At 38.3% G+C, this 26,261-nt stretch overlaps 1 protein-coding gene across 1 annotated transcript in view; it reads right to left on the reverse strand.

Moving 5' to 3' along the window:
* Positions 1 to 419: 419 nt before the first annotated feature.
* The window catches only part of LOC18444945 (topless-related protein 1), a 32,420-nt gene continuing 6,578 nt past the window's right edge, over positions 420 to 26,261 (reverse strand). Inside the window, exons 20-26 of the mRNA XM_006855101.4 lie at positions 3,439 to 3,549; positions 3,118 to 3,297; positions 2,887 to 3,015; positions 2,624 to 2,719; positions 2,253 to 2,441; positions 1,738 to 1,904; positions 420 to 1,449 (exon numbers count right to left, since the gene is read on the reverse strand). Of these exons, the coding sequence (XP_006855163.1) occupies positions 1,239 to 1,449; positions 1,738 to 1,904; positions 2,253 to 2,441; positions 2,624 to 2,719; positions 2,887 to 3,015; positions 3,118 to 3,297; positions 3,439 to 3,549 (1,083 nt within the window). The 3' untranslated portion in view covers positions 420 to 1,238. The remainder of the gene's footprint in view (positions 1,450 to 1,737; positions 1,905 to 2,252; positions 2,442 to 2,623; positions 2,720 to 2,886; positions 3,016 to 3,117; positions 3,298 to 3,438; positions 3,550 to 26,261) is intronic.

The following is a 26,261-nucleotide window of genomic DNA, read 5'->3' on the forward strand; positions in this document are numbered from 1 at the left end:
TGGTGATAACCCCTAAACATATTATCACCACCAGTGTTTTAAAAAACAAATTAGGTGGCCGTGTCTATTAGAGACCAACGATATTCAGCCACTTTGGAAATCAATAGGAAATAGTAATAAAATAATAGATATCCAAGAGGCATTCCCAAGGATCCATTAATCATGGTCACCCATGCATCAAACCCGATATGAATCAGGCGATTCTAATCCAGATCGTCATTTTTTAAAACCCTGATCACTGCTAAAAAAGCAAGTAAAGAGAATATAGTTTAATCAGACTAGAAAGCAGTCTCGTATCCAACTCGTTAACTGTATGCGTAGAGTACATTCATAATAACCCCTAATAAACATGCAAACTAGAACTACGTAGCAAAGGATTTCGATGTTTATGCACTTTCAACATTCTTAAAAGAGAAATAGGAAACGGTAAAACCTAGAGCGGTGCTTCATTTTTCTGAATCAAATGCGTCATTCTCAAGTTTACACAAGGTTTGATAAAAGGTTACTAATTATCAAAGGCTACACAAGCTTTTCAGCTATCCATCTCATATATCTCAGGGTGCACAAAATCCAGATCACGGATGTCATGTCTCTCACTTTAAACATGTATTAAACACACTACTCCAGGACCAGGCCAACCGATTGCTTATCATATATTATGCAAGAAAAATGAGCGAGAGAGAGCGAGAGAGTGAGAGAGAGAGAGAGATGTAAATGTCTATAAAAGCCACCAAACCTTCAATCCGCCCCGGGCACTTCAGCACACTTTGCCTTGTGGAAAACATATTCAGCAGTGAAATGCAAATATAAACAGCAGCGACGGAGAGAATCATGTGTGAAATGAAAATTGAACAAACGAATCATAAAATGCCTCGGATACAATAAGCAAAGCTCTAGGTTGACAACTGAGAGACCCTCCACCAAACCCTAACTCTTATTATCTCTCAAATTTTGTAGTGACAGGTGATGAGCCTAATCAAAACCCCCCCAAATCTCTCCATCTCTCTGTCTCCACACTCATCATAACTTACCGTGAAAAGGATGGGAGCCTCCTGCAAAAGATTTCATATAAAGCAAAGAGACCCCATAGTTCGTTGGTGCTGCATCTCTGTATATTCCTAAACAATCCTAAGCCCTCGCAGCTCATGTCAAATAAAAAGAGCCACGCAGGAGAGAGAAACCCGAATGCTTTCCCTTTCTCTCTCTGAACAAGTGGGCCTAAATTGAGTTAGAAGTCATCACCTTGGAGGCTGCTCTGATTGGGGGGGGGCAGCACTGGGACCGCTAGGGATGCTGGGCCCAGGCCCATTCTCTGCTGGGGGCACAGTGCCCCATTTCCCTTCGGACTCCAATGGCTCGAGAACATGGACCCCACCATCTGTAAGCCCTAGTGCAAACTGGTTGGGCTCTGAGGGGTGAGCAGCAATAACAAGTGGATAAGTATTCGAGCTGCAAACAAGTAACCACATCCATGTAAGATAGTGGGGGAGGGAGAAAGTAACTATCTAATTGTACATTGTAGAATGCAGATCACATGCATGTGTTTGTTCGCATGTGAGATTGTTGAGAGAGAATACAACCATCTCCATGTACATCATAGAGTCCATAATACAAGAACTAATGCAAGTGCTTAGGTGGTCTCCATCCAAATCAGAGATTATGCACCAAAAGGGATCTATCAGCTTGTGTGTTATCTTTTTATCAATAGCATGCAAGGTAGAATTGTGAATTTTATACCTGAGATTGGCAGGCAGATAAGCAGTTGGGTTGATCCGGCATCTTAATCTGAGGGTAGCTGCACTGAATACACCCACACTCCCATCAACAAAGCTTGTGTATATCAACTGGCTATCGCAAGAGTACGTAGCATGTGTGATAGGGGCACTCGATTCCCTTGGCACCCACTGTGAAGATACAAGTTAAAACAATGGATCTTTTCATCATAAAATACAGATCATATGTTTCATCACAAAATACAGTATCATATGGGTGCCCATATACAGTTGTTTGATAATATACATGCAACTGACATCATCTTCTTGCAATCTTATTTGCATGCACATGTCAAGAGACAGACGGGAACAAGCATTGATGTCCCAGAGAACTAATATCAAAAGCATACAAATAGATGGAAACACAAACAACCTTGGCTACATCTCACATTTATTTCCACATGCAAACTACACAAGCATAGGTCTTCATATAAATGCAGGTATGACGTAATTCTCAGAGACAGTATACACATGGCCTACCTGCTTGAGACACTCAAGTTTAGATGCTTCATAAATGGCAATCTGGGTCTCATGTACAGCAAGGAAGTGTATCTGATCTTGATGAAATTGGACACGTGTCTCTGCATGAGAAGCAGGCACTCGCCCTGTTGGAATCTGCAGAAATTTACCGGCCTGCTTCTCCCAACCATCGGTGCTCCACACACACAGCTGCAAAGTAAATGCCAGTTATTAAACATTCCAAGAATTTAATTGTAAATGTGTTATCGTAGCTTCCGTACAAGTCGCAGAGCACAAAATTCTCTCCTGGTTAACCCAAATAAATCCTCATCAAAACTTAAGCATACATTTATCGCTATATCATGCTTCATTTCTTGATAAAATTGACATACCTGAGCATCAGCACCTGAAGAGACAAGCACATTTAAGGCATGGGAAAAGGCAAGACCAGTAATTCTCTTCTGATGGCCTTTGAGCTTGCTTTTGACCTGTGGAGAAATTGCACATGGTACATAAGGTTGAAAAACCGATGTTCTCAGAAAATTATCATGCATTTAGCAATCATCTTACAAAATGTAAGATAGGCAGACTAAAACTGCCCAGTGAGAGAGGGAGATGTATCATATTTATTTGTTCTTGTAAGTGAAAGACGTACCTCATCAATTCGGACATTGTAAATCTGAATCGAAGAATCATCCATCCCGATGGCAATGATGTTATTATCCTGAGGATGGAATGCAAGAAATGTAGCTGCTGGTGGAGGGGCCATGAAGGTCGTCATCGTCTGAATACACCAAGTTGCAATCAAATAAACATCATATCCAAAAGGAACAGATAAATGTCACCATATTTTGTGTGTGTTTGTGTGTGTGAGAGAGAGAGGGACCTTAAATGTCATCATATTGAAGAGAGAGATTTTCCCTCCAGATGCTGACATTACATAAGAGTCATTCTTTGACAGGGCAAAGCAGGGTAGAGCTTCTTCAGGGTTTGTCTCAGCATTCTCATTGGTCATCAATATGCCACTAGATGGTTGCCATAACTGTGGTGCCACACTGGCAGTCGCCTACACAATCAAGTACTTATTTTAACAGACTGTGGAAGTTTTTTTTGGGTAAGTAAGACTGGAAGTTTATGTAATCAAGCACATCATTTAGCAAACTTTATTGAAATTTAAGAGCTTGCACAATTAGATGCTTCGTTTTACCTTCCCCGTTGTGTTACGATCATTACGCTGCCACTTCCAAAGCTTGTGGACGGCATTAGCAGCTAATGCTAATATGGCAACTCCTGAATTAGTATAGATCAACCTAGACACCTGCAGTGAAACAAGCGTCAGAAATGGTAAGCTGTAAGCTTAACAAAAGTAAAGAAAGCCAATAAGATGAAACTCAAACCAAGGTGTACTCTCAGGCCAAATACCAAGTATGAGAAAACTTCAGCAGGAAAAAAAAGCTTGAAAAGATTCAGACTGAAAGAATAATAAAATAAGGATATGTTAAATCCATAGTGTTCGGGAAAAATTACAAATTTTAGTGGAATAGATCTTAAAAAAATTAGAATAATATAACATTTGTGGAAGTTTGACCTAGGCTAGGTTTTATGCCGACCCTCGCCAATAATCTAGAAGAGAAGATTACTGTACAATACACTTGTCTTTTAACCAAGCATCATCCGATAGTTTTGAGCTGTGAATACAATGCACTTATCCATCAGGACCTCAATGTCATGTTGATCGTTTCATGCAAGTCTTTATATTGGTCATTACTAATTTATCATTGAGCCTCAAAATGTTAGCCTTCAATAACTCAGGGCATGACACACCATAGACGAAAAAGTGCTAAAATACAAAAATAGCACAGTGACCGGCCCCATGGACCTGGATGGAAGCAAAAGAATCCTGCAAGAGTTACAATGCTACGATGCAATCTTTTGTGCTACCTATATTAAATGCACACTATTTAACCAAAAAATATATATAGGCTCAGTTGATCACTCAAATCCTTAGATGAGGGCAGAATCCGCCCTTGGACTTATTCATTGCAAGTGCCTAGGATTTCTTGTAGGAGAAGAGGATGACGATAGATCATTCATTTTTTATGTAAAGATGCATAGTTCATTAGGAATTACGAACGAACTGATTTTTAAGAGTAGAAACGCAAGGCAAATGCAGTTCTTGCAATAAAGCTTGCGAACCAGAGGACCATTTTTTGTGAGGAACATAGCTATTGGAATCAGGAGGAAGATCTGGCACGAGATAGAGATCAAGATCCAGTCATAGTGAAAGGATAGAAGATCCCTATGGTTCAGAGAGTTGACCATGCAATGCACTTGTGAGGGATCGAGATCCTTAAATGTTAGGAATCTCGATCCCAACCTTATAGGGATCATGCTCCCAACCTTGAAGAGTATATATATAGCAATGTTCTAGGACTTGGCAGATCAACTTTGGCTATGCCAAGTAACTTGGACTTCGAGCTGAGCAGTAGTTACAAACTCGGTAAATAAAAAAATTAAAAATAAATATATAAAATTACATTTCTTTAGTAAATGAATGTATGAACATGTTCCTATACAATTTTGATGATTTATGAATTTGTTTCATCATTTGCTCTACTTTTATATTTCCCTTTTTTAGAATTTCTTAGTTATTTCCAGCTATTAATAAATTTCTCCAAATTCCATCTTTTATATTTTTCAGTGCTTTGAAATGCGGGATGCTGACCCAATGCTGTAGGGGGGGCCATATGACGATGCGGCGCGATGCTGTCCAGATGCGGACACATCAACCCGATGCAGTCAATAAATAAAATAACATTCCAGAAAATCTCAAAAAATAGGTTAATACATGGAAAACAATGTGGAGGTGATTTATTAACTATAAGGTTCGAAAACAATGTACTAAATACTTAATTTATTAATTAACTCCAATATTATCAGCTAACAAAGACTATAACTTCCTTGATAGAAGAAACTAGAAACTAGAAACTTGAAAGCAACTTTATAGAAGACATCATATTATTATAAACATCCAGAAACCATAATTGCAATTTCCAAGCCAGATCTTTTGTCATTCCTAGTAATACAAGCTAGGTGTTCTTTTCGTCAGAAAATACCCCCAATATATGTATTTCCACAAAGACTACGAATAATACAATTTCAATCTTTTGGATTTATGAGTTTTGCATATTTCCAAGCCCGATCCTTGTTACTCAGATTTGTGAAGATATTGCCCCAAAGAAAAAGTGTTAGGAAATGAAAACTTACCTATTAATCGAAGAAAATTTCAATATCTTCTCGGCCCTTGAAACCCTTGATTTGTAAACCAATCTATGGCCAAACATCTTCAAATCAATGCCCAAGCTAACCCCAAATGACAACCCAACCAATGTGCCCCACACGCCCCCTCCCCGGGGTTGGGGGGGGGGGGGGGAGGGGGGAGGATTACCTTAATGCCCACTCTTGTGGGCATTATTTTCGCCCATGAGTCTGGGCAGTGTATGTAGGTGCATAGCACATAGAGCACTATGCACCGGCATATGTGCCGCATATGCAGCCGCAACCCTAAAAAGTGCATATGCTGCCACCTTAGGCATGATGCGGCCGCACTTTAAAAGACTGATATTTTTTTCATTGTTTTTAAACTTTTAATGCTCTTTATGGTTGAGTTTGGTTTTTTACTCATTTTTATTTTTAACAAGTTTTATTCCAATTTGTAGCTTTTTTATTAATGTGCACCACTCGACTCGGCTCCGCCAATAGCCAATTACGAGGCCCATGCCAACTTTCAGAAGACTGATATAGAGTCTTGGACTATAGACACTCTTTAAAGCCAAGATCTCTTTATTCAACAAGCTATATAACTACAATAAAAGTATTGAATTGATAGTTGGTAAAACTAAAGAAAGCCATCAGTGTGTTGTTATATTGGTCATCAAGGTGGGGACTAAGATCCCAAAAAGAGGGGATTGTGATCCAATTAGATCCCTTTAAGATCCCTTTCCCAGAGCTCTAGATTGGGAACGTCACATAGGTTGGGAGATCCCAACAACTATGGTTATCAGTAAGGAAGAACAACAAATAATAAGTACTACATAAGCATAAAGATGCCAAGGTAGATAGTTCCAATCTCCCCTGAATGGGGGGGAGAGATTCCTTGGATCTCACTAAAGAAACCTCCCAAAACCTCTCGGACAATACCATAGTTACCAAAATATCACAACCAAGCACTTCGAAAGCTCACTCATGCAAGCAAAGAAGAAGAATCTTGCTCCTGTGAGATTTTTTAACTCTGAGATCTCATCCCTTCCTATTAGGGATTGATATCCTTAGTTACACTGGATCCAAATTCCTTTGAACCGTATACGCAGGTTCAATGTGGGATCAAGATTACCTTAGTGGTAGACCATATTTTCCCTCTTGCCCTCTTTGATAGGTCACTAGTTTGAACCTTGAGCTAGAAGAGCTCGCCAAAGTATGTGGCATGCATCACTCTGGCCCTAAGTTATATCATCAGCTCCATCAGATGGGATACTTCTGGCCCATGATGGGAAAAGATGCAGTTAAATATGCTAAAAGGTGTCATGCGTGTCAGATACACGCTGATTATATTCATCAGTCACCCGAGCCACTGTTTCTCTCAATGGGGAATGGATATCTTGGGGCCGATCACCCCAATATCAATAGGAAATCATCCTTACATAGTGGCAGCCACTGAATGTTTTTCAAAATGGGCACAAGTTGTACCTCTGTGGACTGGTAAGACGGTGGCTGACTTTGTGTGCCATCATATCGTCTACCGATTCGGGGTTCCAGACAAGATTATATCCGATAATGGATCTCTGATTAAGAATGATCTCATCGCCCGATTGGCCAGTCAAGTGGGAGCCTTTAACAAGAGCCTCTGCAAGGTTTTGAAGAAAACCGTGAAAGAGAGCCAGCAAGATTGGCTTGAAAGACTACAATAAGCTCTTTGGGCATATCGAACAAGTAGGAATAAATAATGCTAAGTAATAGCTATTTTGAAGAATTAGTTGATACTTCTAAGTATCGTGTAATATATTTTTGAAGAATTAGTTGATACTTCTAAGTATCCTATAATATATTAGTTGCATTTTTTGTTCACACATAATTCCCTATGGTGGTAGACTATATTGTCCTTTTTGGGCTCTTTAGCAGGTCACAAGTTATCTAGAGCTTCAACTTAATACTTATCTAATATTTTTTACTCAACAGAAAAGGATGGCCATAAATTACACAATGATTAGATTTCTCAACTTCTATAGAGTTTCAATTTCTTCAAAATTCTTCATCACTTAATTAAAAATATAAACTACAATCAAAGGAGAACAAAAATACTAAAGTATTATAAAATGGTTAGATGTGTTACATTTAAAAAAATGAATTTTGTAAAAATCAAATTACTATATTTATAATACTATATGGACTGTGCTCCTAATACTAGGATACCCTAGTAAATGGCACTAGAAAAAATCAACCTAAGGCTAGTTCACCTCGAGGGTGGTTTCCTTCTAAATAGTAGAGATCATGAATACATTAGTAGGATTAAGATATCTAAAGTAAAAGAAGCTTTCAGAAAGATGAAGATAGGAAAAACTTTAGGACCATATGGTATCCCGATAGAGGTTTGGAAGTGCATGGGGGAGATTGGCAAATGCAGGCTGACGAAGTTGTTCAACAAGGTGTTGAGAACAGAAAAAATGTCAAACGAATGTAGAAAAAGTATTGTGATACCTATTGTATAAACTATCACGAGATCAAACTTATGAACCACACTATGAAGCTGTAGGAGAGAGTGATTGAGCAACATCCAAGGCATGAAACAAGTGTATCAGGAAATCAATTCGGTTTTATGCTAAGGCGGTCAACAACTAAGACCATTTTCCTACTTAGGCAACTGATTGAATAGTTGAAGAAGGAAAAAGATTTCCACATGGTCTTTAATAATATAGAGAAAGTGTATGATACTTAGAGACTTAAATTAGTAGGTGTTGTAAAAAAAAAGGAGTCTCCAGAGCCTATATTGACATGATGAGAGATATGTATAAGGGAGTGCTAAACAAGTATAAGGATAACTCATGGAGAGATAAGTGAGCTTTCAATGACAATAGACGTACATTAGGGGTCAACACTGAGCCCATATCTCCTTTTTTTATTAAGGAAGAATTAACTAGGCACCTACAAGACGAGGTATTGTGGTGTATGTTGTTTGCGGATGACATAGTTTTGATTGACAATACTAGAGACAGCATTAATGCAAAATTAAAACTTTGAAGGGATACTCTAAAATCTAAAGGTTCTAAAATAAGCCGAACTAAGATAGAATATATGGAATGCAAATTTAATAATAATTGCAGTAGAAACAAGGAACTAGTTAAGATTGATGGCCAACAAATACCTATAAGAAAATATTTTTGATATCCTGGGTCGATAATCCATGAGAATGGAGAGGTTGAAGAAGATATCGTACATAGAATTAGAGCTACGTGGGCAAAGTAGAGATATGCATCGGGAGTTTTATGTGATTGCCGCATACCAACGAAACTAAGGGCTTGATTGATAACTGGAAGTAAATGTTCCCTAGAAATTGGAAGTTCTTCTTCACAGGGAAGAAAGAAGATCTCAGAAGGAAGTTCTCGGTGTTTGTGTTTGATAACTTGCTAGAATGTTAAAGAAGATCTAGTTATGTGTTTAACAACGTGTTGGAATATATAGTTATATTTATTTAAATACTATTAAAGTATTATTACGACATTCTATATTAAATGTTATTTAAATATTATTTTCTAAATTAAATATAAAATAATATATAATATATATTGTATTGTAGATATCTATTTCATAAATAAAATATAATATATCATATTATATTACATAAATATATAAATATTATATATAATATAAATATATTAACATTAGATAAAAAAACATATATTGTATATTATATAATAAAATGACAGTTTCTATGAGCCCATGTAGAAATGAGTTCACTCTTAAAAATCTATTTTTGAGATGGATTTTCAGACCCAATTTTTAAGGACATGTAATCTATAACATGGAGATCATGAATATAAATAAATAAATAAATTTTAAAAATTAAAAATAATAATTTTATTAAGAAGACATTGGGACCGTTAGTTTCAATTCTTTTTAGCTGGACCTCATAAAGATGGATGCTTTATAATGCAAAGGAGCAAATGTAGAAATGTGGGAAGGGGCCGCATGAAACAATTTTCCATGATAAAATATATATTATAATATTTTAAATGTTATTTCAATATTATTTTTATATTAAATATAAAACAGTATAATATATATATATATATACATATTGCAAATATCTATCATAAATGTATTATATTACATAAATATATATTATATTTTATAATAAAAATATATTATATTACATAATGATAATACTATATATAATAAAAATATATATTATATATAATAAAATATATATTAATAAATTAAATATATATATATATATATATATTGTCAATATCTAAATAAATAAAATATATTATTTATTGTATAATATAAATTACTATATATGTATTATGTAAGGAAAAGTACATAATGAAACCATTTACCTTTGGTACAAGGTGGTCACAATTAATCTTGACCATTGGATGTGAAGTTGAGTGGCTGCATTTATTTCATCGACCAAACCCAAAGTTTAAAAAAAAATTTCTCGCACTTTGTGATACATCTAAGCTATCAGATTTCACATCGGATGGTTATAAGTAATTGTGAGCTTCTTGTACCAAAGATAAATGGTCTCATTGTATAAAATCCCATTATATAAATATCTTGTATTACATAAATATATATCATATATGACAAAAATATACATTTTATATGTTAAACATATATATAAATAATTTAAAAATAAAATATATATTGTACATATAACATAAGGGAAAAGATCATGTTAGCCCATGGGTTGATGGAATGGTGTGAGCCCAACGGCCAGATTCAATCATGTTAGCCCATGGATCACGACCGCGTTTTGTAATATAATTTTAATATCTTTCCTTCAAAATCTCTCTCTCTCTCTCTCTCTCTCTCTCTCTCTCTCTCTCCGTACACACCCAGATTTGGAGAGAATCACAAGGAGAGAACAAGGGAAGTTTGGGAAGAAACACAAGGAGAGAGAGAAGGGGGTATAGAAAGGCATGTCTTTTTTACATTTGTTTGGGCTAAAAAGATGGGGTTAAAGTGGATAAAGTTAGTCTAGATGGTTAGACGATATACTAGATGGAATCTCTGCTGCCATATATGTTTTGAAACTTTGGGTCAGTTGAGAAATGAAACCTAAAAACATGGTCTACAAAGATATTTTCCCAATAATATAATATTATATTAATATAATACAAATATAAATTAACAATATGAATACAAAATACAAATATAAATATAAGGAGGGAGGCAAAATAGGGTTTGAGGAAGAAGCCCTCTATGAAGGCCAAGTTCCTATTTTAAGTTCCATCGTTTTAGATGAAACATTTTTTCTTAAGCATAACGGAGTAAGAAAGTTCTTGGGGAACTTCTTAACTGTATAAGTTTCATGCATCAAACACGAGAGTTGTACAATAATGTGGAAGTTCCTTCTTCCTCCCCCCCCCCCCCAACTTTATGTTATCAAACACGCCCTAAAGGGGAAGTTCTATAGGACACTTATGAGACCAGCCACGCTTTATGGGGTGGAATGTTGAGTAGTCAAGAAAAAATATACCTATAGGATGAGTGTAGGAAAGATGAAGATGTTGAGATAGATGAGTCGCAAGACAATAAAGGATAGAATTCATAATGAATACATTCAAAGAATATTAAGTGTGGCTGCAAAAGGCCCTAAGATGAGAGAAAGTAGACTTAGATGGGCGAGCCATGTGCAGCATAAGCCTAATACAACATCGGTTAAGAGATGCGATTTGGTTCAAGTAGAAGGCTCTAAAAAGGTAAGGGGAAGGCTCAAAAGGACATGGATGGAAGTAGATATGGTGACTTATGGTCTCACTGAAGGTATGGCCCTTGATAGAGAACATGATCCGTGTCTCCGATTCAAAATAGTTGGGATATGATCATGGTGTGGCGGCAATCTGGAATCTAGGGACTTTCTAGCAATTCAAAATCCCTCACTCCTAATCTGATCTTGCAACTGGTCCTAATCTCGATCCTGATAACTATGGACCATACCCTTATTCTTTTAGGCATTGAACCGGTCCATAGTTCTTTAAAACCTTTTCATTTTGGGATGATGTGGTTAGAGGTACCAAACTTTCACCACCTTATCCCTCAATGGGGATCTTCCTTCATGTTTCATGGTTGGGTAGGTTCAGTGGAATAGTAGCCGCCTGAGTTGCTGTCACGAGAAATATGAAGTCTTATTAAATTAAATCAGACATCTGGATCTGATCGAGGAATCTAGGGTAGTGCCCTAAGAGGAGTGGCCTAGGAGAATAGGGGAGAAGGTGTCATATCCGACCATCATTAAGCACGAAGAGATACATTGGCTGCAACACTCTAGGATAAAGTAGCTTAAAGGAGACTGAACATAGAGCTTTCTTCCACAAGATTGTCAAGATGTCGAAGAAGAGCCAAAAACATAACTCAGATTAAAGAGGGCAATGGAATTTATGAAGACCTTGGGAAATGAGTAAGGTTACTATCAATTACTTCAAGAAATTCTCTACCTAGCACCAAGCTAGGCCCAGGATTTTTAGTCTCCATTTTCTCACCTTGCCCCAAGATAGGGTAAATGGCCAGAAAGAGCATCTGTGGAAAAATAAATCCACAGAGCTATAGCTGAGTTGGGACAAAGATAACGTCCCTGGCCATGATGGCTTCCCAGGGGCTTTATTCCATAGTTTCAGGATTAATGAGCCCCAGATATCCCAGAGCACAAGAGAAACATCTATAAGCGATGAACTCCACCTTCCTCCTTTGGTCTCTAAATTGGAAGCAGTCAAAGCACTGCAAAACTTCCTTCCCAACAGTCTCCAAAATACTTCGTACGAAATGCATACCAAGGTCCTCAAATCCCACTATAGGCAGGTGTTGAATCTTGTTCTTAAACCTAACCAAGGCACTTTTGTTCAGGATAGGCAAAACTGGAAGGGGCTTTAAATGCAGTTGAGTCTATCCGCTCAAGAAATCAGTTGTAAATACCTGGTCTGGTCTCTAAGCTGGAGTGGGAAAAGGGTACAATCATGTGGACTGAGCGCTCCTCAACCAGGTCGGACATCTTATGGAGTTCGAAGAGAAATGGACAACGTGGATAAGGGGGTGTATCTCCACGCCTCATTTCTCAGTGTTGGTCAAGGGCCGAGCTCAAAGTTCCTTCCCCTCCTTTGGGGGTCTCCAACAAGGGATCTACTGTCCCTCTCATTCGCAATTATGGCAGAGATCTTTAGTCTTTCCATTCCAAAAATGTATAGCATGAGTTGTTACAAGGTTCCCCGCAATCTACAAGGGAGAACCAAATTTCCCACCTCCATCCAGTATGCTGTTGACAGGTTGGTTCTTTGCAATGCCAACTGCCAGCAAATCAACCGGCTGTGGCTTTTTGTCGGATATTTAAAAGTTGCAACCACACTCAAGGAAAACCTGCCCAAAAACAAACTCATGGGTGTAGGTGTATGGCCTGAAATGGAAGTACAGCTAAGAACTACGGATATTGGACTGAACCTCTACATACCAAGTACCTTGGCCTCCCTGGCCGAATTGGCGAGCAGCACAAGTAGCAGTGGGATGCAGTGGTAGAAGGGAATAGTATCAGCCCAATCTCCTTTTTTAACCACTTTCACATAAGTGTGAAAACAAGGGATCGAATAGAAATGTGGAAGGAGTTGTGGTTGAGAGATAGCCCCTCAAAACAGATTCGCAGGTCCGCTCTCTTCATTTAGCTAATTGGGGCATCCTAGTGTGAACCCCAATTTCAGGATAAATCTACTCGACCGTGAATTACCACAACTCACAGGTTTGATGGAGTTACTCAATGCAGTAGGCATTCCAGGAGTAGGAAGTAATGTGGTGCCCTATGGAGGTTCACAATGTCATTTTCAACCATAATCCCAGTCCCACATCATGGTTTAATAGTCACTGCAAATCATGCCTAGTTCGCACCTTGCAAAATTCAAGCTTCTAATTGGCTTGGAATCTCTCAACGTCGATCAATGGCAACATTGAGGCATACAACTATCAAATCAATATATAATATTAATATGCAAGGAAGCAGAGGAAACCAGTGGGGGCACTTCTTCATCCATTGGGAGGCAGCCGGTCACTTTTGGGCTTCGATGATCCAAAATTTTCAGGGGATGCAGGTTACCCCACAGCTTGTGCAACAACTATTCTCGGCTATATTCTCTACCCCTTATCCTTCATGTGGCCTATTGCCACGGAGAGTCACTGTTATATCTGCTATCTGGTCCATCTGGCTGGAATGATATGATGGAGCGTTGAAGGTCATGAAGCTTGAATAGAGGCTATAAGGAACAATATCAGGTCTCTGGTTCTTTTGTGGACAAGAAATTGAAACACATCGTAAAACTTTTTATCAGCAGATTTTGCTCGCAACTGGCCCCAGATTATTGAGCTTAGACTATGGTCAGTCTGATGATTGAAGTTTTTGGAGAGTCCAGAGCAGGGGGTCATCAAATTAAATTTTGAAGGATGCACCTTGGGCAATCCAGGGCATGCCAGTATAGGAACCATGTTCCGCAATAGCTCCTCAAGGCTATTGCTCTTATTTGCACCTCCGGTTGGATTGCATATTCAACAATGGCCAAACAAGGGTCCTTCGATGATGCCTAAAAAGGTTCGACATTAGGTAGGGACACACCCTGATTGTTGAAGGAGATCAAAATAATGTAATTAAATGAGCTTCAAGAGCTTCTCCATATCCTTGGAGGCTGAAAGAAAATTTGGACCACATTTTCAAGTTATAGAACTGATTGTAAGCTTCTTTTCAGCATGTGGCAGGTGGCTAATGCAGTTGTGGATAGTCTGGCTAAAGAGGGTGCCTCAGGCCAATATTCAAGATTAAAACTGCTTAGCTTTGTTTCAACAGGCCAAAATTTTGTAGTAGACTTAAGGTCACTGACATGTTGAGAGCACATCCCAAACATTAAATACTAACCACTCACCACAAGTAGGCTTGACTTGCCCTCTACCAAGGCTACTCAGTTAGCTTAAGCATCAGTATCGAAGAGTATATGAGAAGGAGACCAACTATCTCACATGTCATTCTCCTCAAGATACTAGCCACTCTCCAAAGAACACCAGATTGCGCATACGCTCTCTAATATCATCAAACAACAAAACGTGGACAAGCCAACAAAGCAAATCGACAACCCATCAGCAAAGCTCTCGCCTCTGTGCCCATGGAATCACAGAACCCCAAGACAACAGGAGAACCACTTCACCACCCACCCTCGTAGACCACAAGTTGCCACATGACATCAAAGTTACAGCTTCAACAAACCTTCAGAGGTCACCCACCTTGGCATTGATGGCTCAGAGAATGGGTGGTTAAGTGCAATCCTAATCCAAACTTAATTAAGTCCATCATGTGGAGGTCCTGAATCCTGGTAGAATCACTACAGAAGTGATGATTAAATCTTCTTTCTTTTAATTTTAGTTTATTTTTTAAAGGTTAACGTGTATATCAAAATTGCATGCGTACAAAACCTATACAGTTTGAAGAGGTAAACCAAAAGGAAAGAATAAAGAGACAAAAAAGAAACTCAAAAAGTTTCTGTAAAAGTATAAAGGGATTGTGGGAGGTGGTCTAGAAATCGAAAGATTGGGTAGTCTATGCCTTCTTTTACCAGTGCATCAGGGGGGTGCTTCTCTCCAGATATAGCAAATGCACACTTTTAATGGTCGGAATAGCTGGTCTAACCTTCATGGCATGAAAGAGGGCTGGGAGGCCCAGGCAATATCATTGTGTTTTTTCTTCTTCCAAAGTCAACTGCGAACCCCAGGAATGGTCAAAAAGTGTGAGGCCGTGAGCACAGCTAGAATGCCCTCAATATTGGATTCAACAGTGCCAACCAGACTAGGGTAGGTGAGAAGGGCCTGATCTCAGTCATCTATAACCAGACCACCAACCTCTGAAGGTCATGGGTTGCCCAATGGGCACCAATCAAAATTAATTTGATGACACCCAAGGATGGGGGGGTCCGTGCAGCAGATCATGTAGTTGATTGAGGGAGGGGTTCTCCAAATCAAGTTCTTCCATTGGGAAATGAAGTCAGAAGAGGAAAGACCAAAAAAATCCTTTGCAAGCTAAGGCTCAGGAGATGGTAGATGCCTTGGTGAGCTCAATAAGATTTGGAGCATTGAATTCCAAGATTTGGAAAGTACAGCTTCTCTTCAGCTGGACAGACCAAAAAACAGAGGATAGTAAGCCTCCACAGATTGGACCTTTAGGAAATTTTTGTTTATTGTGTGTATGGCGAGGCAGAGATGGAAACATAGCATGGAGCATTTGATAGAATCAAAGGTGACCCACTGGATTTCACCAATTTAAGGAAGGATCACCGTACTTGAAAGGATACCTTACAATGTAGGAAGAAATGAACATCTGCAAAAGGCCTTGCCTACAGTGCCTTACAGAGTACAGACACAACAAAGGGTTTCACCCCTTTATGAACTTAATGTAATTGGCTGCTTATTTGTGTCATTTGCATTAAATCCGAAAGGTGTTTGAAGCTCCAAAGACCTTTCCAATTTGGAGTGTTAACCGCCTTAAATATAAGGCTTAAAAATTAAGCCCCAAAATGCTGTTTCAAAACATTTCCTAATGCACCCTAAATGCTGAACTTTATATCATTCACATTCTCTCTTTTTTCACAGGGCACACATGTCCAGGGTTCTTAGGGTGCCCCAACATGTGGGACCCACATTTCAAGGGTGTGGCCGACTGTCTATTTTCAAAAAACGGCCCCAAGGAAGGAAAAAAAGGAAGACAGAGGGGGCGGGGGGGTTGGTTGGTTGCACCAACTGGTGTTAACTGCTGTCATCATCTTACCACATGATGACATGAGACACACAGGTGGTTCCACATGTTTTGAGTGATATAGACAACAAAAGGTAAAAAAGGGAGAGAAAAGGGGGTTATTATCCATTACCTTCAAATTCCAATCAATAGAAATTCTGAAAGTACCGTGCAATGGTCGATACTACTCTATTGCCGTAGAGTTTTCAAGTTCAATCTGCAGATCAATAATACTTTATTTTGTCCAACTTTTTGGCCATGTTGGGGAAACCACATAGCATATTACTTTCAGCAAATGACTAAGATTGTGCTCATGGTCAACATACCACCATTTCCTAGTGACTTTTACAAACAGGAGGTTATTTACAACTCACCTTCCAGCCCTTGTGTAATAATACAAATGAAAGATATCAAAAGGTCGGCCACTTTGTAGGGGACTCCGGCGGGGGGCCAGGAGGGAAGAGTGAAGGTGGGCTGAGAAAAGAGGGGTGTGGGGTTGTCAATTATGGAATCCAATTTCTTATAAACTAATATTTACATGTTTAAAAATATAAAACTGTAAAATTGACAAATTTTGACACCCATCAGCCATTTAAGCTAACATACAAGTCACATAACTTTGAACTGTAAAATTGCACCAAACTTTGACATAAACGTATATCCATAAGCATTTCAAACATTACTTCAAACTTGAAAGTTAAAAAGGTCAGGTGTTCCAACTTCAACACATTCCAGTACCCAAAAAAATTCCAACACATAGTAGAGTTCCAAAATCCAAAGTCCAAACATACAAACAAAAGTACATGAAACTAAAAAGATTTAAGGGAGCATGAACTTAAAAAGGGCCCAATTGGGTTTCATCATGACTTCCAACAATGTCATTAATTGTCTGTCCCACCAAATTCTATCAGATGATGATGATGTGATGATGCCATGCCATCATCATCAAAATCATCTACCTCTAATACATTTCGGTCTTCTTCATCAGTCTCATTTGAGTCTTATAACTCTAGCTCCTCTTCCTCCTTCCTCACTCTTTTAAGTGGTCTCTTCCCCTTGCTCTTTACCCCTTCCTTTGAGAAGTTTCACCATACATGTGATGCCAAACTTCAAGTATAAATAGAAGAAAATTACCTAAAAAACATAACATACTACAATTTTTTTTTAAGAAATGGTTACCTTTATAGAATAAGAATAGTAATAAAAAAATCAAAAGATAGAGGCAGCCCACAAACTGGGTGCTCAAAGTACAAGAGAGAGGGAGAGAACAAAGAGAAAAAAGAAAATAAAGATTTAAGCAAGAGAAGTACAGAAAGATAGGTAAGTAGAACTCAACACAAACAAATCTACATTTTAAAAACCGAAACAAGCCTTCTTCAAGAGGTATCAGAAGTTGCAGCACATGAGCAACCTTGCAAGCAGCTGGCGGGATGATCCTGGTATAAAGGTTGCAGCCTAGATGAGGCAAAAACAGGTCGAATGAGGCAGGCCGTCCGTCTGAAAGGGCCAGCTTCTCAGTCCAGAAGGGGCAGGAGATTCGCCAGTGACACCCACCCTATGTTGCCATACGAGCGAGGGAAGGAGATGGGGGAAGAAGAAAGGGAGGGGTATGGGAGAAAGGGGTACAAGGGAGGAGAGGAGGGGTAAACACGTGAGAAAGAGAGGGAAGAAAGGAATGTAGAGAAGTGAGAGGGGGAAAGGACAGACAGGTTGAGAGGGAAAAAGGAGGTGAGGGGATCAGAGGGTAAGTGGAGTAGAGAAAATGCAGAGGACATACTATAATTCTTTTAAAAAATGAAGCCCTAAATATAAACATGTAAATCTACTAACCTTTCCAAACCCAATCGAAGTAGGCTTCAATCGCTTATTTTGGGATGCCAAAACCTCTCTTTTGCCCTCTTTGGTCTCCAAAAAAGACCCATGTCGAATGCCTTTCGATTTCACAAGAAATCAAAAACTTCGAGTACGAAATCGATTTTCAAAAAATATTCAATCCAAGGAAAAAAAGTGTGTTTTTGGGAGAAAACTATTTCTCACTAGGGTTTCGTTGTGTGTGTGTGTGGAGGGGGGGGGCATAACCTATCTCCCCCTTTTTCAAGGGGGGAAATTACTAAAACGCCCTTTTGGACATGGCCATTTTTCAGCTCGCTAAAAGGGCCTAGGGCGGGCGCCCTAGCAGTAGGAGGTAGGCATCTGCCCTGGCCTACCGCCACACCCAAGGCTGTATAGCCCCACGGTAACTGTGAGGCCTCCTGGCTGCCCAGGACGCTAGGCAGGCGATTTTTTGAACACTGGGCATGCAAAGAGGGGCATCTAAAGATGGGTATAACTTGAGAAAGTGTCCTTAATAAAGGTGATGCAACCTTTTGAGTGAGAGATATCAACATTTCCAGGCAGCTAACGTATGATCAAACTTCTCAACAATGCCCTCCCACTTATCTTTTCTAGGTTTCTCATGCACAAGAGGAAGCCCAAGTATTTCAAGCGCAGTCGATCATGCCCACACCCCAACCTCTGTGCTAGGTCCACGACTGTGTCCTCATTTATAGCTACACCTATTATTTAGTTTTTTTCATGTTAATGTGTAGGCCAGAGGCCAATTCAAAACATCTAAGTCGTAGCCAAAGGTTAACCACTGATTGGAGACTGACGTTGCAAAAGACCTAGGTATGATCTGCAGACTACAGAAGATGGGAAGTAGAGGGGCCAACACAAAGGTTTTGAATCCTTGAAGGAGGCCATTGTTGTATACGTTTGTAATAGAATGGCTGAAATTTCTGCTATGATAGCAAACAAGAAGGGGGAAGTGAGTCTCCTCGTCGAAGACCACAGGACACACTGAAGAAACCATGAGACAATTTGTTGATCAAGATCAAGAAATGGGCTGTAGACACAAGTTTCAATCCAAGATCTCCATTGGTTGTCGAAGCCCATCTGCATCAAATTGAAGGCTCTACATTTTTCTGACATGCGGTCTATAACCCCAAACTTCTCCAAGAACAAAAGGGTATTCCTTCCAAATGCTACAAGGTGGCTATGGTGAACATCTTCCAAAGAACGCCTCCCCTTGGTGGAATAGCAAATCACAACATAGAAAGCATTTGCACCATTTAGATAAAGATCACCAAACTCTAATAAAAAAGTTCACCGACCGCCAAGGCCAAACCTTAAGCGCATCAAAAGATGATCCATCAACTCAGACTCCACACATAACACAAACATATGAGGAATTGCAGTCCATGACATTGAAGCATCCACCATTAGTATGCCATGTAAACTCCCTAGCATTGAAAAGCATTTATCCACCATAGGACAAGGAGGACCACACTTTGCCCCTGAGTGAGAAAATCCTAACCTGACAAGAGGGCTTTGTAGGAGGATCCAATTGTGAAGATCCCATGACCATCCAAGGTCCACAGTCCTGTTAGCGCAGCTATTTGGATTTATCTATACGTGCTTGTAAATATGTATTAGGGATTACTTTGTTCTGGTTATCACGTCTGTAGAGTAAGCCTTCTTTTGTTCTCTATTTAGTAACCAATAATCAGCCATAGTAAACTAGAAGCAATAAACAAGGGATTAATTACTCATTGTAGTCTACCCTCGGCCTTTCATACACATGCATGCAGCATGCCATCAAAAGCAAAAGTACATAATAAGTGAAATACAAAGGATTTTTCACTAAGAAATACAAAGGAAATAGCAGATGCATAGGCAAGGAATATGGACACCACTAATCAAACAATGATGAAACCACCCTATGTCCAAAAAAACAGTCGCCCAGCAGCCCGGGCGGCTGGGATGCCTCACCGCCCCACCTTGGGGCTATACAGCCCTAGGCATGGCAGTAACCCAGGCAAACGCTGAAATTGTCCTCATGAAATGGGTACTTAGGTAATTGATAGGAGTTTCCCTCCAAAAAAAAAACACTTTAGCTTGAATCAAAATGTTTTTGAAGATCGATTACAAACTTGATATTTGTGAAATCAAAAGGCATGTAACTCGGGTGTTTTTGGAGAAGACGTAGAAAAAGAGAGGTTTTGGCATCCAAAAGTACATGATTGAAGCATAGATTTTAAGGGTTTTTTTATTGCATTTGGAAAGGTTAGTAGATTTAAGGTTTATGTTTAAGGTTTCATTTTTTTTATGAGTATTATATTATGGTAAGTTTTTTTAGTTAATTTTCTTGTGTTTATATTTGAAGTTTGGCATAACATTTATGATGAAACTTCTTGAGTGTTTTCTTTTCTTTTCTTTTTTTTTGAAGGGTTTGCTTACTACTTTTGTGATTATAACATATTTTTGTGTATGTTTGGCTATTTTTCTACTTGATAGTGCAAACTCAAAATTTTATAATATATAGTGTGGATCTGTTTGGCTTTGTTTGTAGCTTTTAATGCAAGATTGAAAATTTATAATATACTTTTGTCTATGTTTGGATTTATTTCCATTGTATGTTGCAAATTTATTTATTATATATTGTGTCTATATTTTTTGGCTGTGTTTGGCTATGTTTATAACTTATAATGTAAAATCGAATAATCGTAATATATGTTTGGCTATTTTTTGCTTTTATTTATAATTTATTACATTGGCCGCATGCTCGAGACCATTGATAAGAAAGTAGTAGTCAGATATGCAGAATGCCAAGAAAGTCTCAAGTTTCATTTACAACCAAACACATGTCTTGGCTTTGATGAGGAACTTTTGTAAGAATGGGTTGGTGAGAGTAGGGGTGTCTAGATTTGCCACCTCTTATTTGTGCTTGAAGTCGCTTTAGAGCGAAAAAGATAATTTAAGAAAAACGTTGGTTTCTGATGAGTGGAACCAATTCAAGTGGTCTATTCATGCAAAGGGGAGGAAGGTTGTTGATATTATCATATCAAGAAGCTTTTGGAAGAAAGTTGATTGGTTCATTAAAGCCTTCGAGCCACTTGTTAAAGTTTTGCGCTTAGTAGATAGCAAGGAGGAGCCACCTGTGGGCCATATTTACAAGGCAATGGAAGTTGCCAAGCAGGAATTTAAGCAAAATTTTCATCACAATGATAAGTTCTATGGGCCTATTTTGGATATTGTAGAAAGTATGTGGGACTCAAAGCTTGAGTGGCCCCTCCACTTGGCAGGATACTATTTGAATGCTGCTTATTTTTATGACAATCCACAGATAGAGACTCAGGGTTTTTTATGGATGCCATCAATACATGCATGATCAGACTCATCCCCATTATAGAAGAACAAGTCCTAGTGTCCATAGACCTAGAGAAGTATAGAATGGCATTAGGGTCACTTGGCACTGAACTTGCAATAAGGCAATGGAGAATTCTCAAGGCGGGTAAGTTAAATTTATCTTCTTTTGTTGAGAGTTTTAAGACAATTTTATTCTATTCTTTATTACTTAATTTTTTGTAAAATCTAATACTGTGATGTAGGTACATGGTGTACCAACCATGGGTCAAGTGCTAAGCACTTGCAATGGATGGCTATACAAATACTCAATTTGACATGTAGCTCATCAGGATGTGACCCCAATTTTAGTACTTTTGAGATGGTAGTGTCTTATACTTACTTGACAATGTAATTTTTTTTTTAAAATTCTAAGTTATTTATGCAATATGCATTATGATTTATGAAACAAAAACACACCAAAAAGAGAAACAAATTGGAGCAAAAAAGCCTAAACGATCTCATGTACGTTTAGTACAATCAGAAATTGAGGTACCGCTATAGGGATTGAAATTAAAGAGTTGGATGATTCATGTGAGCGGTTGATTGAGTCTGAAGTCAAGGATTTCGCACATGCTGTAGAGAAGTTGACATGAAGTCTAAGTGAGGCAAGTTATGGAAACCCAGTTGGACCCCCTTGAGGACCATACACTCTCAATCTCAAAGGAGGGGCTCTTAGTCTCAAAGGGATCCCAATCTCATTGGAAGGCGTGCAAGCACACAAGGAAAATAAATCTTAAAAGAGTGAGGGAGGAGGAAGAGGAGCCAGAGCTACAAGACTTAAAAGAGACCAATGAAGAAGGGAGATGATTCTGATGATGATGGCATGGCATCATCATCATCATCTAATAGAGTGTTGGTAGACAAGAGATGATATTGTTGGAAGTCATGATGAAACCTTACTGGGCAATTTTTAAGTTCACGATCATTTAATTCTTTGTAATGTCATGTATTCATGTTTGTATGTTAGAACTTTGGATTTTGGAACTCTACAATGTGTTGGAATTTGTTTGGGCACTGGAATGTGGAATGTGTTGAAGTTGTACTTCTGAACATTCAAGTTTAAAGTAATGTTTGAAATAATTATGGATATACATTTATCAAAATTTGGGCAATTTTACATTTTAAACTTATGTGACTTTGTATTTTCTCTTAAATGGCTAATGGATATCAAAACTTGGGCAATTTTATAGCTTTATATTTCTAAAGATGTTTTATATTTCTAAAGATGTAAATTTTAGTTTATAAAATATTAGATTCTATAATTGAAAATCTCACACCCCAATTTACTCACCTCATCTTCACAATCCATATGGAAAGCTTTTCTGTTAAAAGCTAGTTGGTCCTGAATAAATCAGAAGTCTTCAGGTTTCATAAATAAGCTCCCCTCACCTCAAACCATAAAGAAAACAAAAGAAAGCAGTAGATAACTTGAAAAGAGTCTGAATATGCAATGTTCACTTCAGGAAGTATTCCTCCAAATCTTATAAAAACTCTATAAAGTCCAGAACACCAATATCACACCATCAAATTAAAAGCTTAAGAAATATATTTCTCTATGGTTTATTAAGCCAAATTAAATCAAGACACCCCTTAATCACAAAAAGCACTCAGCTGAACATTAAAAGTGACCTAATTAAACTCATTTGAGTCCTTTAGCACAACTAAACCAGGAGCAACTCACTAGCAACAGCCCACTAGGAAAATCAAATTTCATGACCAAAATACTATTATTACATACTATTTTATTGTTTAACTTAATCCACTACAGCTAAATAGAAGTAAACTTGTATGATAACACCTATATTACACATAGAATAAAACAAAAAACGAGATAACATTCAGAACTATGAGAATATATACAGTTTGCGATGAAGTTGCCTTGTGAAAAAGTTCTCTTTAAGTCAATTAATTATTAAGGGATACACAAACTCAACCTTAGTAACATACCCAAGCCTGTAACTTCAAACACTTAATTCCCCTCTAAGATCTCCAATATTAACCAACTTCTAGCCGGTCGATTGAACTTAGAAGTAAGTTTAAAGACTTCAAACACTCAATTCCCCTCTAAAATCTATGCATGACTAATGCAAGCAACCCAGTTTCCTACAGTTGTTTGCAATCGCCCGAGTTGTCCGTTGTTGACACCGGTATTAAACAATAGAGAAAACCAGATTGTTCACATTGAATACAAACCCCATAACTTATCTTTCTAAATAGGTTCATCTCTTTAAACCACAAAATGTATGTATACCCATTATCTTTCAGCTTAAAATAAATAGATCATCTGAACATGCAGGAATATTTGTTTTGAGAGTAGCTATATCAGTCCAATTTTGCAATCATTATATAATATTCATTATTAACTTCATAGAAGAATGGTTTTTAAATTTCTTTTCTTAAGCCTATTCAAATATATGTTTCATCAAATGAACTGAACTCAATTGCTTAATAAACAAATAAGATGGTTTTTATTTTAAAAATAATTCAGATTTTTTCAATATTTCATTGCTTCGCTCATTTGGGGCATTTAAACCCACCCAGCACCCACAAACAGGAGGAATTGAAAAACTGAACAGGAAAACTAGCTCTTCTGGTTTTTCCTCCATTGACAGAAATTTCCCAAGCAAGAATATTGGGAACAACCACTTCACGCACGAAATCGCTGATGAAGCAGCCAAAGACCAGAATAAGCCGGTCTTCTAAGAAAATGGCATTTTTTTTATGAACTTTACTGGCTAGGGAACCAATTGCATCTAATCAGACTTATCAATGATTTGCTTATCGCTTTCAATATTCCAGTAAGCCAAAGATTCAAGAACAATGCCACCAATTCATTTGACAGTCCAAGGACCCAATAACATCATGGGCACATTGTTTAAAAAAGGGACTTCCTAGCTTAGGCACCCAAAAGGCCCTAGGCCGCACGCCTAGGCCTGGGTGGCCCTCCCTGGGCACCCGTCCAGGCAGCCTAGGCAGGCACCCAGCACCCAATTGGGCAGGCGCCCAGGGCCTGGCCCTTTTTTACGGAAATAAAGAAGCGCCTAAGTCATTCTGACCCATAAAATATACCGCAAAGGGTGTTTGGGGGTATTCTAAATCCCCGAAAGTGAAAAAAAAAAATCACATTTAAACCCTAAACCCTATAAACACCCCAAATCCATTGATTTTGCAAATTTATTCGAATCCAAGATTTCAAAAAACGCTAGGCACCCAGCACCCAATTGGGCAGGCGCCCAGGGCCTGGCCCTTTTTTGTGGAAATAAAGAAGCGCCTAAGTCATTCTGACCCATAAAATATAGTGTTTGGGGGTATTCTAAATCCCCGAAAGTGAAAAAAAAAATCAAATTTAAACCTTATAAACACCCCAAATCCATTGATTTTGCAAATTTATTCGAATCCAAGAGTTCAAAAAACGCTAAGCGGTCCCTAGGTAGCTGACCTGGCACCCAGCACCCAGGTGGGCGCCAGAACCTCAAGCACCTAACCCCTATAGTGAAACTTATACAGATATATGTGCTGTCCAAATGCACATATACTCATATATTTATGTTAACTTGCAATTTTTTTTCATTTATATGCACTGTAACTAACCTTTTTCATACAAACAAATCGCACATTTAGAATAAACATGTTCAAAACTTCAAATCATAGAAAATTTCGTTAAAAAACATAAAAAGGCCATAAATTTGGGGCTCAGAAAAAATTTAACATTATTTTTTTGATTTAGTGAAAAAAAATCTCAGATTTGTTTTCCGATTGACAAAGATCTCAAAAGCAATAGATTTGGGGCTTACATTCCAATATTGTTTGAATTTGGGGGATTAAAATACCCCCAAAGGCCTTTCATGAAAAAACTATGGATCAGGGGCATTAACCTGCCTAGGCGCCCGAGTCGGCCGCCTGAGAGGGCCCCAGAAACTAGAGCCTAGGGAGGGCGCCCAAGCATAGGCATGCGCCCTGGTATCCATCTGGTGCCTAGGCTCTGAGCGAACCATATTTTAAGACAATGTTTGAACCAAAAAATAAGTCTAAAGAAGCATCAGAAAACTTACCCTTTATTATTGGAATTTCTTTTAGTGTGCTAATGAAGGTATTAGAAGACTTTTATCGTCTTTTCTTCTGTATTTCATCTTGTCTTTTGTATTGCATCATCTTGTATTGGACACTCGAACTTATTGGTTTTATACTTCTATTGGAGACTTGAAGTCCATGTGAATGTGTCTATGTGCATGTAGCTTTGTATCATGATTGGAGAGCTGGAGACTAAAACACTGTGGACTGGTTTAAGTTTTTTCACTAAATTTTCAATAATTTGAAGTTTTAAACGTGTTTCAACATCCATGTGTAATTGCGCATATATTTACATGAAAAAAGTTAGTTGGAATGCATATAAATGTACGAAGTACAAAATTAACACAAATGTATGCATATATATAAATTTTCTGAAAAAATTTCACCTAGGGCGCCTGAGGTTCTGAGCACCCCCCTACATACTGGGCGCCAAGCGGCTGCCTAGCATTTTCTAAAGCATTGCTTGGGCATTCTTATATTCCACATATAGAAGCAGCTCAAGCTAAGAAAAGCACTCCAGAGCCGTAAGTACACCAAGCTGATTTAGCATGAGATATAAATTTTGCGGAACGAGAACGAGAGGCAGCTGAGTCACGTAGCTCATAGGGCTTTTATTATTACGGCTCATACAGCTATTCAATACACGATTTCAAGAGCAACCAAATCTGGTGATTCAGTAGACTTTCATGCTTCAAACCTTGAACACG

This window comes from Amborella trichopoda, chromosome 13 (genome assembly GCF_054954075.1).
Source record: "Amborella trichopoda isolate Santa Cruz 75 chromosome 13, AtrichopodaSantaCruz75HAP2 v2.0, whole genome shotgun sequence".
In the NCBI taxonomy this organism is placed as follows: domain Eukaryota; kingdom Viridiplantae; phylum Streptophyta; class Magnoliopsida; order Amborellales; family Amborellaceae; genus Amborella; species Amborella trichopoda.